Source organism: Aulonocara sp. 'chitande type north' Nkhata Bay, linkage group LG6 (genome assembly GCF_057382095.1).
Source record: "Aulonocara sp. 'chitande type north' Nkhata Bay isolate Kocher_YH1m ecotype deep benthic linkage group LG6, A_spYH_male_GT1.1, whole genome shotgun sequence".
In the NCBI taxonomy this organism is placed as follows: domain Eukaryota; kingdom Metazoa; phylum Chordata; class Actinopteri; order Cichliformes; family Cichlidae; genus Aulonocara; species Aulonocara sp. 'chitande type north' Nkhata Bay.
Window position 1 is genome coordinate 41,913,652 of NC_141349.1, and position 12,958 is coordinate 41,926,609.

Here is a 12,958-nt window from a genome sequence, read left to right on the forward strand (position 1 = left end):
TAATGTTAAAGCTTCAGAGTGCATACAATACAATAGCAAACAGTAACTATCATCTGTTTGATGCACTCCAACACTAACCCATCCAACCATGTTCAACCTATAAAAATGGAAAATATTCATTTAATGTTTCAAACTGCTGTGAAACTGCGTGATATTTTCTCACTTCTCTTTACAGCCGGTCTGTAAATGTCTTTCCAGTGGGTTTTTATTCAAACTGTCAAAGACGGCATGAAGTGTGACTTTACTCAAACTCTCAACAGACAAACAAAAAGGCAAACAGGGTCCGTGATGCTGTCAGAACAGCAGAGCATGGCGATGGGGGGCTGCAGGCAGCTGCAGATAAGAACTCCCACACGTGGGTCATGTTATCGCTCTGAGGCAAACCAGATGATGGTGTGGGTGTATGCAGGAAACAGCCATTTGGAGGGCATTTGATTTGAAAGGTACATTTAATCAAAACAGGGCAAAGGAGTTGTTTAAAAAGGATCGACTACAGTAGAGGAAGATGATTAAGTGAGCTCTTTGTGGCTGCAGAGCAGAGCAGTGGTTGTTGGTGAGTTCAGCTGAACCCACTGGCCCAGGGAGGACCTGAAGAATCTGATCACTCACAGATTTTTAAAAGGAGGACAGAAGGGTTGGATTACTCTCATTTTTTCCATGAGCTGTTTATGAATCTCTTGTCAGTCAAACACCAAGTGGACCAACAGCCTGACCTCTAATCACAGCTTTAAGAGACTCCTGAAAATACTCAAAGTGCCAATCAGACAAATCCAGCTTCACATATAATCAGAGTGCCACAGGATTAAATCATGGTTAGAAACTGTGTCAGGCACCAGCAACGCCCAGCCAAAACTTTCCAAACGAAAGGTCAGCTGAGAAAAGCCTGGATATTTTTCCCTGTGCTGCTCCCCTTTAAATTAGTAACAGAAACACTGGATGGAGCTGAGCTGTGAGCTCCTCGGTGCAAACGCTCGGACTTTACCAGACTAGAAAGGAAGATAAAGGGGCAGAAGATGGAGCAGATAGTTTGGGAATTTCCAAATGAGATAAGGAAGAGAAGGGTAAACAAACACTAGAAACTCCCGTCAACCCAAACCAGCCTGTAACCAGTGCTTAAGATGTGGCCTCAAAGACAAAGTGCATCTAGAAGCTGGCTAGAATTGGCTTAACATGACGTGTGAAAACTGAAAAATAGCTGGCCAGCTGTGCCAAATCTGCCTACCAGCACCTCCAAACTGCTTTAGTTATGAGTAGTTCCTATAATCAGGTGTATATTTCATATCATATACACATATATGAAAAATGTGTTTGAAACAGGTTTGAAAGTTCTGTCATCAAAGACAAAACATCAACATAAATCCACATTATGTTGAATTTACACAAGACTTCCCTCTCTAGAAAAATACCCCAATAATTTTATTGTAGCTCAGCCAAAATTTGACATATTCATGAGATAAAAATCACAAAGAATGCATGGGAGAGAACGAGAACCCTTAATTTAAGTTAAACACATTTTGTTTTCCTTCTGTGTCTGTAGGACATAAATGTAAGACTCTTCTCCCAGAATCAGCATCTGGAGGTGTTTCTCAGCAGAAGAGGACCTCATCTCCCTAAAACACAAAGACTCACGATACAGTAATAGCAGCAGTGCATTTAACATTGTGACTGTAATGATTTTTGAATGAGCACTTTGCAGTTTTGCAGGCTTACTTATTATAGATTAAAACACACATATGGCAGCAAGCAGCTGAAGAAGCATCCTCACAGTCAAGCACGGAGAGGAAACGTCATGCTTTGGGCTGTTTTTCTGCTTAGTGTACAGGATGACTTTGCTGGATTGAGGGGCCAATAGGTCACGATACGTATGTCACATCTTGGACAAGAAGCTCCTTTCCTCACGCAGACGATGGGCCTACATACTACCACAGCAACAACAGGGAGCTAAAGAAGAAGGCCTTTCACGAAGTGGCCTAGCCAGCCTCCAGACCTCAAGCTTCAAAGTGACAAACGGCAAATAAGAAACCTGAATGATTCAGAGAGTTTGTGGTGAGTTGAGGCCCAAATCTCTCCTGAGAAGTCTGCAAACCTGACCAAGTAACATCTTACTGCTTTAAGGGTTTCTCCATCAAGTAATAAGTCATGTTTTGCATGTGATTAAATACTCATTATACTCAGTAACAAGCAAATCAAATCAAACTTTTAGGTGATTAAAATAAAATTATTTCTTTGTAGGTGAGCAAACTTACAAATTCAGCAAATATTGGAATTATTTCCCCCACTGTAGGTACTAAGATGCTGCAATGATTCATTACGATGAATGCAATCAATGTTGTTTCCTTGAAGAATAATTCTGGTCTATTCTCTATTATCAGTGGCTGTAATATTATGTACGGTAACCAATCGAGTCATGGAAATGTTTAAACACTTGAATTCCCTCAAGACAAATGAAACAAATGAGTTTGGTAGATAAATTCTGGCATTTAAATGTTCAACCAGAGACTTTTTCTTTACTTGAAATCTTTGTGAAATAACACATACAGTCAGCGCAAAGCCAAAATGGGAAAACCAGAACCCAGCGCGTTTCTGCAGGATCACAGCGGACATCAGTGAGGCTGCAATCAAAGCGCTCAGTGTTAACATCCCCAACCGGACGCTTTACTCTCACACCAACCCGAGCGGCCGTTTCCCCGTCCAGCCAGCATGACGTCACTTTCCATAAACCTGTTTGGAGTTTTCAGTTCTGCCTTGAAGGTGCGGGCAGATGTGATTTAAACAAAAACTCTGTTCTTCTAAAGCCAATGCAGACAAAAACAACATCAGCTTCATAACCCAAATCTGACAATCTGGCGAGTTATTTCTCATTTAAAAACCTTTTTGCTGAGTCATTTCCCCTGTGCAGCATGTAGAAAGGGTGCAAAGTGCCAAAAATGCAGTAAAACTAATCTCCTTAACAGATTCCAAAGAAGCTTAGATGAGGAAATTGGGAGCTTATTAGGCCTCTTCTAAAAAACATCAGCTAACTATTTGTTTAGGAAAGAAAGAGTCGGATATGCATTTAGGTGCAGACATGTTTTTGGATAGAATCACTTCCTGCAGTTGTGAAAGCGAGCTGGGACATGTTGCCACCAGATACAGAAATTCTTTCAATTTCAGGAAAACCCCCACAAAATCCAACCTGTGGATTAAACAAGTGAGGGACTGTGCGAAAATTATTGCAGGGAATAAAAGGATCACAGCTGAGGAAGGATTAATACGTTTTTCATAAAGCGAGTGAGGTAACTCATTTGGTAGAGCAAGGAAAGGTAGCTATTTTTCCATTGTTTCACTATTATTATTATTATCACTGTTAGTGTATAATAAGGTGCACCGTCTGACATGTATTTACATTTTTCTCATTAGTCTAGTACGATTAGTTTGTTTTGCATGTACAGATAAAGAAGAACTTGTCTATGCATACAGTCATAGCCAACCTATCATCTGTGCTTATGGTGGTTTATGTGTTATACATTTTTTATATATAACACATCTATATGTTTTATAGATATATATATAAAACATATATATCCACATTTGTGTGTTTGTCACATTCATAAACTGTGAAGTGAAAAGGGAAGTGAAGACGACGCCTCTCACAAACATTGTTAAAATTATTTTTATGACCTTTTTTTCAGTTGTGTCACATTTAGCAGAGCAGTAGCTGAGAATCTTCCTGAAAAGGTTAAATATCATCAACATGTTTGCTGACGGACTCGCTGCTATAAACCTGCACAAATCATCCCGTCACAGCCCTCTGGGAATGACAGCTTTGTTCTTTCTTCTATCGTTAGACATACGCACCTCACTGGAAAATGAACAGTAACATTCACAGTACAACTTCAGCTTTGAAAATGAAGCCTTTTTTAATAAGGATAAAATCTTTGCATGAAATTGTCCGCACACAGAACTTTTGTGTCAATCCCTTCTCTTGTCCTTTTCTCCTCTATGACTAAATATATCATTCTTTGTGACATATTAAACTTCAAAACCTAAAATAACGGGTTTAATGGAATCTCCTGCCAATTGTATGCAGACGATACACAGCTATGCTTTTCTGTTAAGCCCAACATCCTCAGCAGCCTCTCATGCCTCAGTGAATGATTTTCTGCCGTTCTTTGTTAGACGTATCAAAGTTTCCTTCATCTCATTTATAGTAAAACTGAGGATTTTATGTTTGGCACGGACACTTTTCCCTAGGAGGTCAGTACAGTAGCTCTTGCCAGCACCATCAAATCATCTACTCAGAACCTCTGCATCATCTTTGACCAGCATCCGAATTTTGAATCTCACATCTCTCAGCTCACCCTTGTTTCCCTCATGTCAGAGATACTGCAAATACGTCAAACCTTTCAATCAGTTCCTTTCCTATTTAATCATCTGGAACTTTTCTCTGGCCTTGATTATTGTAATTCTCTCTTCACGTGTATCTCTCAGTCCTCCATAGCCTCCCATTAGTGCAGAGAGCAGCAACACGGCTGATAAGAAAACTAGCCAGTGCTCACATATCCCACTTATTTATGGATCTCTTCACTGGCACCCACTGAAATTCAGAATAATCTTTAAATTCCTGTTATTAACATATATTATATATATAACATATATACACATATTAACATATAAAGACCTAATTGCTGGAACCAACCTCTTCGATCAGCCAATCATGGTCTCATTACTGTCCCACGCTCTGATTTTAAAACCAGAGGTGATCACATTGAGTTTGTAGTGTAGCCCCCAAACCCTGGAACAACCTTCCTCAGCCTATCACGTCTGTTAATTGTTTTAAACCAAGTTTTTATTTACACTGTGAAGCTCTTTCTAGCTCTGTGTTTTCCAAAGTGCCGTAGAAATAAAATTATTCTTTGTATTAAAACTTGCCGCTCACCACAACACCCATTAAATCATCTGGCCTTGGTCAGAAAGCTTTTTTTTACGTTTAAACCCTGCTAGCCTGGCACTGGGGACAAAGAGATTTACTATATTTCAGAATTTGTTTTGGCTTCACAGGGGCATCAAAGGGTCAGAGTAGAAGAAAGAGTGGAAAGGTCCAAAAAGTAAAGCACCCTGAGGGGATCTTGTGTTTTTAAGACAAAGAAGAGTGTGATGGTTTCTACAGTGCCTAAAGTAAAACTTTTACGTCTGGGTTTTATCATATTTGAAAGAAAAATCCAAAGCTTTGAAGTCGCAGTTTGATTTACAGCCATGAACATGTGTTTACTTTTACCAGCAGCTTTATGCTTTCAGTTCATGATGGAAAAGCAGCTCAGCCTCATGTGAACTTTACAAAATGCTTCTGCTGTGATAAAATCAGCTTATTTTAGCGATGCCGCTGCAGAAGGAAGCGAAAAGGCGCCCCGTGTAAACAAAGTGCGCAGAATAAACAGACTTTAGCGCATGTGTCGCTGTTCCTCTGCAGCACGGGAGGAAAACTCCCGTCACCCGTGTCTGCAAACATTTTAACATGTCCTGCGTTTCCTGAAAGTTTTAGAACTACTGCGTCCACTAACCTTACTGTGGTTGATCTAAGTCGGTGTGTTACTGCTGCTTTTGTCCATGATAAAAACCCTCCGGGATGTTTCGGTTTGTCCGACGGCACCGAGGAGCTTCTGGTCCCCCCCAGTGTCTGTCGGTTACATCCTTTAACGGAGACTTCGGGGTTAGACAGCTGAGGTGTTGGAGACACAGGGGGGAGGAACGGGGGGGAGAGGAGGAGGGCGGTAATACGATGCTTCCTTCTGATTGGCTGAGACATGATTTTACCTTGAGTTTCCTTTAAACGTTGAGGAATTCATTGCGTCACATCTCGCACTGTCTTTAAGTTACGTCTTTAAGTTTTTTTTATTTAACAGTCTGCTGAAGTAAAAGTGAGGATTCAAACAGTTGAACAGACACAAAATGATTTCTGAGAAGTGATGGCCTGTCTGTTTGTTTTCTCTCCCTGCAGCACTGGTTTGGATCGTCATCATCGCCACACCAACCCTCTGCATGTGCTGCTCCACTTCTTGACCAGTATGTCCACTGTCCCTCCTCTGCACATGTCCAAATCATTTCAGCTTTGTCTCTGTTTGTCTCCAAACCCCACAGCTGGTCGTGTCCCTCTGATGTACTTCTAATTCTGTCCATCCTGCTCACTCCCAGTGAAACCTGAACATCTTCAACTAGGCCTCTTGTTTTTCATCAGTACCACTGTCTACAAATCATACATCACAGCAGGTCCCACTCCCATCTTGTAACCTTTGCTTTCACTCTTACTGCTATCCTTCTGTCTAAAATCACTTATCTTCACCCACTCCACTCTGCCTGCACTCTTCTTCACCTCTCTTGTGCACTGCTTTGGCTGGTCTTTAAACTCATCTGGGGCGGCAGCATCTCTGCTGGGGACAGGAAGAGACTGAACAGGCTGATCCGAAGGGCCAGCTCTGTTCTGGGATGCCCTCTGGACCCAGTGGAGGTGGTGAGTGACAGGAGAATGGCGGCTAAGCTGTCATCCCTGTTGGACAACATCTCCCACCCCATGCAGGAGACTGTGACAGCACTGAGCAGCTCCTTCAGTGGGAGACTGCAGCACCCACGGTGTGGGACGGAGAGATTTCGCAGGTCTTTCCTCCCCACTGCTGTCAGACTCCACAATAAAGACTTTTGCAGCTGATCAAACACACAAACCCACACATGTGCAATAAGACTGCTATATGTGCAATTCTTCTGACAAAGTTGTATTTTTGTATTTTCCTACTCAGTTGTATATAGTATTTGTATTTGTATTTTATTCTATTGTATATAGTATTTTATTGTATTGTATTGTATTTTATTGCATTCCAGTGTTTTCTAATTTCTGCTACATAACTTTGCACTTTTGCTGTAACAAAACAAATTTCCCACCTGTGGGACTAATAAAGGTCATCTTATCTTATCTTATCTTATCTTATCTTATCTTATCCTCTTCAGTGCTCCTTGCATCTTCACTGTCTTCCTCTCATTCACACACATGAATTCTGTCTTGCCTCTACTGACTTTCATTCCTCTTCTCTGCAGAGCATACCTCCACCTCTCCAGGGTCTCCTTCACCTGCTTCCTACTCTCTCTACAGACCACATCTGTGAACATCAGAGTCCACAGAGACTCCTGCCTGACCTCATCTGTCAGCCTGTTCATCATCACTGCAAACAAGAATGGGCGATCCCTGATGCAGTCCCACCCCCACCTTCAACCCATCTGTCACTCCACTGCACACCTCACCGCTGTCTTGCTGCCCTCATACATGTCCGGCATCACCCTCATATACTTCTTTGCCACTGCTGACTTCCTCATGCAGTATCACACTTCCTGTCTCAGCATCCTATCATCTACTTCCACAAAGACACAGCGAGGCTCCTTCTGACCTGCTCCGTATTTCTCCATCAACACTCTCAAAGCAAACGTCACGTTTGTCGGAATCTTTCCCAACATGAAGCCTCGATTCAGTAACTCCCATATCATCCCACTCTCTGAGTCGCACTGGATGATAAAGCTAATCAGATAAATGTTAAACACATGCATGTTGGTGAATTTCTCAGGAACTTCTGTTTAATTCAAGGTGGAGTGAACTGCTTTGGTTTTTCCCTTTTATGAACTGAAAAACGAAACGCCTGTGGCTCAGGATGTAGAGTGGGTCGGTGGTTTGATTCCCGTCTCCTCCAGTTTGTGTGTTGAAATAAATCGGAGGAAGCCGCTGCACTGAATCGCCCCCGACACTGTGTGAGTGTGTGCGAATGTTCAAAGTGCTTACTCATAGAAAAAACACTTGTGCAATTTGTTAAATGAGGCTTGTAGTAAAAATCATTTTGAGTTCTTAAAAGTGCTGTACAAGTACCAATCCATTTACCATCAAACTCATGTAACTCATGGCCATTCATCATAAAAAAAACTGCCCCTGTCTGAAGCAGTCATCAATGAGTAATACTTGAGAATTTTTCCAAGTAAGTCTTCTGCTTTCTTCAGGGAAGAAAACTGAGTCTGTACCTTCTCAGTCTCTCCTAAAAGCCAGGCACCATCTACAGTCATGGTAAAAATACATCTTTTATATCAGGACATATACATACATTCAAAATGTCACATTACATCACGTCCTTCTTTATTTACCAAAAGCTAAACCAAATGCAGAAACAGTGTGTAAAAAACCAAACGGTGGGCTGCCTCGGTCTCTGTGGGCCCCGGTCCGGATGGGCCTGGGCCCCTTTGCCCAGAGTGTGGGGGTGCCTACTGGGGTCAGTGGGGGAGCTGGCCCCAGAGAGGGGCCTCTTGCCCCTCCCTTCCTTCCCTCCCCATCTCCAGCTGCCTTCCTCTTCCCGCTCCACCACAATCACCCACACATGCAGGGCCTTGGGGTGCAGGTGTGCAGGGGAGGCATCTCCCCCCCTGTCCCCTTCTGGCCACCTGTGCCTCAATTTTATCCCACAACTTAAACATTCACATTACTCACACTCTCATAACACATACATATAGGACCTTGGGGGTGGGCATGCCACACAGCATCCAGAAGACCATCAGGGAATAAAACCTCACCTCTGGCGTCGTTGCCCACCTCTCAATTTTAAATACATGTATACATTGAGGGCTAGCAGGAGGGGCTATGCGCTTACCTGCTGCTCTCTGGCAGGTAGCTCCATGCCCTCCCTCCTTTTAAATGCACCTTAGAACACACATGCATCAACACTACGTGTTGACATATGAGCGGGCGGAGGGAGGCTTGGAGTCTTCACACACCCCTGTTCTCTGTTGCCCGTTGGGGCGGGGGGGCTGGGAGGAGGAGTTGGCCATCCGACTGGGGTCTGGAATGTGGGGCCTCCCTGCACTGAGTTGGGAGTGGTCTGCTTGTCTGGATATTCGTATCTGTGTGTGGCCATTTGTCTGTGTTTATATGTCAGGTCGGGTATCAGACGCCACCTCACTTGGGACATCTCAGGCCCTCCAAGGTATGGAGGCCTATCTCCCCCCACCACTCTGACTGCCAGTGGCTGATGCCCTCAGACATCGATGAATTGGTGGTTCTTGGTGTCCGGAGCTATGCGCTCAGATATGCACCGGCTCACTCCCGGTGGCTGCTTGTCGGGGCCTGGCGCCTGTGGCTCAGTTGGGCCCCTTCAGGGGGTGGGGTGCCCTCGGCCTCTCGGCCTGGGGCTCGGTCCACTCTGGCACAGCTGGCTGCCGGCGGAGCTCACGGGCACGTCACTGCAACCCCGTCTGGCCTCTGCTCCGCGGCTGCTGGGTGACCCCTCATCTGGGACTCTCCTCAGCTCTTTCCGGCAGAGTGGTACGGCTGCCCCTCCGTTGGTCTTCCCTGGTCTCTTGTGCTCTGAGAGTCTCTGGATGTCTGGAGCCTGGATCTCCTCCATGCCTGCTTCATGCCCTGGAGGACGGGGCTGTGGCTCCCCACACCCTCTAGCAGATCATGACATGAAGGAACCTTTTGAATACAAGCGCGCTCACATTCACAGGTGTACACACGGGTGCTCACAGACACAAACTTTTTTGGCTCCTACCTCAAAGCACACTGTGCGCTGTCGATCCTACATGCTGCACAATAACGTTTAATATTTAGTATTTACTGTTATATTCACATAGATCATCGCGATGATGTTGTTTATTATATTGTCCCTTATGTAACATCTGAAAATAAAATTAAATAAACAATAAAAACAAAGGTCAATCAAATGGATCAATACGACAAGGCCGGGATGGTCCACTTGGTAAAGTAAATCCATTGGGCATCTTTCTTGGCCTTTAGACAATAATTCTGATGGCAAAAGAACCAAACGGGACAGGCGGGGGACAGTTTGTTTGCATTCATTTATGCACGGCTCTCTTGAGGTCCCGCCACAGCATTTCAGTCGGGTTGATGTCTGGACTTTGACTGGGCCGTTGCAACACTTTGATTCTTTTTCAGCACGTCTGTTGGAGATTTGCTGCTATGCTTGGGATCACTGTCCTCTTTCAAGTAACAAGCTGAGCTGAGCTTCAGCCGTCGATCAGACTCTAGAATACTTTGGCATACAGAAGAGTTCACGGTCAACAACAGGTCGTGTGGCAGCAAAACAAACCTGAAACATCCCCCCTCCACCGTCACGTTGACCGTTGGTATGAGGTGTAGGTGCTGATATGCTGTGTTTGGAGTTCCCCAGATGTGATGCTTTGCATTACAGCCAAACGTCTGTCAGAAGGACGTTGTTACAGAACTGTGGCCGTACTGCCATCTTCTTTTTAGAGAGGTTTTTTCCTGCAACGCTTACAAACAGCCGATGCTTGTTCAGTCTTTTTCTGATTACTTTAATGCTTAACATGCTAACCGAGGCCTGTAGAGCCTGAGATGTAGCACTTGAATTTTTGCAGTTCCTTTGAGCATTGCACGGCCTGACTTTGGGATGAATTGGTCGTCATGTTCGATCAAAGCTTGAGGCATTGTGTTAATACACACCTCAATTCTACCCTCTCGTTTCCCGAAGCAGTAAGGCTGTGTGTAGTTTTCCATTGGATTCCTGTTTAAAGATGACTCCACGATGACTCATAAATGCATCTGAAAACATTATGTGTATGTAAATCAATTTATTGCAAGAAGATCACTGGGAACAAGGTGAAGGTGTCCATCTGTCCCTGCCCAGAGCTCCTCATCAACAAAAATGAGGATTTACAAACAAGTTAACAGACATGAGCATAAAATGACAAGAATTAGCTGAAACTAAGTGCTGTAGGCCTACATCCTAAATACTGTATATATCTCAAATATAACTGCTCATCAGAAGTTATTCCAACACCTGCGTTTATGATAGCATATTCCTCCTGATATGTACAGCATAATCAAGACAGTGCCTTTAAGATGTTGCATTAAAATTACACACAAAATAATCAGAACTATGAAAGAGGCATGCAAAACCGAACAGTATATGTCACTACGTAGCCTACCTGAAAATATCCCCCCACACACCCAAAGCGCAGCCTCGCTGAAGGCATAGCGCAGCTCTACAGCGCCATCCTGTGACTGCAGGACGCTTTGAATTGATCAGATTCAAGAACTGAAATAAAAAGTCCACATTTTCTTTGAACACATGCTGAAACAATGTGACCATAATGTTCTAACAGTGGTGCTCAAATACGCAGAGAAGAACAGCCACGAGCCTCAAATACAAGAGACGGCACAGTAATTGAAGCACTGTTGTGAAAGTTCAAAGTCTGGTGTTTTTCCTGAAAAGAAATCCGTTACATCTGCATCTCATCCCTAATTTAACACGTGAGGGCGACATATCAGAACATGTGAGAGGTTTGTAAAGGCTGACATTTCCATCCTTTGTCTCCAAATCCACTGTGTTTAAACTAATATAAATGCAACATTTCCAAACTATACAAAACTTATAAATTATAAAGTTCTATTCTTAAATATAAACAACATCAAGTCAGTTTCCAGTACTTAGATTATATATTAGGTACAGTACATTGTACACAGCTTCCACTGAAATCACTGTACACGATCCAAAAGGCTGAAACTGGAGGTCAGACGTGATCTTCGAATAAATTAATTCATAAATAAATCACGATTACGTCTTCCCAGTTACATCCTCGGCATGCTTTGCATCTGCTCCAGATTGTGGCACGCGCTCACTCACGCACACACACACACAAACACGCTGTGCATTCGACTCTTAAGTCCAAATCTACAAGTTCGGCTAATCTAAAAATACTTTTGGCTTTAAGAAATAACGTTACACTCGACTGAGACTAAAAGCTAACTTTTCAATAAAGTACGAGACGTCTACCGCCTACAGGGAAGTTTAACTTCAGTAGTTACATGTTTACCTGCAGACGCTTTGCAATAGAATATTAAAAGAAATAAATCTCTAATCCATAAAGTGACGGTGCTGGATGTCAGTTCCAGGTAGATCCCTTTCATTGTGTGGGAAAATTTAAAGCCCACATCTACTCAGGTACGACAAACAAAACAAAACAGCCAAGAGCAGACTTTACGTGATAAATATCTCTGTGACAGTGCAAAGCTAGAGCTGTGGCTGTTACAGCATGCTGTGTGGGCTGGAAGGAGACATGTTGAAGCATTTTGAGCCTAAAGGAAAACACAGAATATTTCGGCTTTGCAAGACCGATCCAGTTGTGCATAAGAGGATTCCACACAAAAGCTGATAGAAGTACTTCTAATATATACACAGAAAGCCAGTTTTTGCTTAAAAATTACTTAATCGTGTGCTTTATATCCAAACTTGTAGAAAGAGTAACAAACAATCCAGCTAAAAATCGCTGACTTCTCTCTTTTCTCGTCTCAGTCAGTCAGTTACAGTAGCAGCTTGTTCACCAACAGTAGCCTAATTGTCGGCGTTAATACAGTTAAGTTCACTCCAGCCAACGTTTTGGTTCATTATACATGATTGGCAGCAATCCCGCCGCTGGCACTTTCTCTTCGCACCTCCAGAAAATAACCCCAAAACATCCGACGTCCTTCTGTCCGCCACTCGTGTGTATTGCACCAAATATAAATCATACAGAACTCTATTTTTCTATTAAGTAATAGGTAGGACTTTGTTTGGAGGTGCCATGAAACTGGAAGCCAGGTGAGGTTCCCCCATCAGCCAGAGGAAGAATTAGTAGAAGAAGAAGAAGAAGAAGAAGAAGAAGAAGAAGAGGAGAAGGCGGGAGGGTCAGTGGATGTCTCTGCACATGGGGAGGTTGACGAAAGTGAAAACGTTGAACTCGATGAGGACGGAGAAGGACAGAAAGATGGCGTACAAGATGAGGCAGGCCAAGCCCAGTCGCCAGTCCAGAGTCCACTTGTTCAAATGGACGCCGAGGACCTGAACGAAGAAGACACGATTAGAGACACACCGCACAAAGATAAGAAGAGTGGATGCAACTATGAAACAATTCCTGACTTAAAAGAGCTACAATGCAA

General features: G+C 43.4%; 2 protein-coding genes across 3 annotated transcripts in view; both read right to left on the reverse strand.

The window, feature by feature from the left end:
* Nucleotides 1–5,704, reverse strand: part of LOC147328576 (ras and Rab interactor 2-like) — a 38,495-nt gene extending 32,791 nt beyond the window's left edge. For both annotated transcript variants that reach the window (XM_086297058.1, XM_086297059.1), the window contains exon 1: nt 5,541–5,704. The gene's annotated coding sequence lies outside the window, so the exon portion shown is untranslated. The remainder of the gene's footprint in view (nt 1–5,540) is intronic.
* Nucleotides 5,705–10,602: 4,898 nt separating this feature from the next.
* Nucleotides 10,603–12,958, reverse strand: part of LOC147328577 (sodium/potassium/calcium exchanger 3-like) — a 62,041-nt gene continuing 59,685 nt past the window's right edge. The window contains exon 18 of the mRNA XM_086297071.1: nt 10,603–12,860. Coding sequence (XP_086153197.1) covers nt 12,708–12,860 — 153 coding nt within the window. The 3' untranslated portion in view covers nt 10,603–12,707. The remainder of the gene's footprint in view (nt 12,861–12,958) is intronic.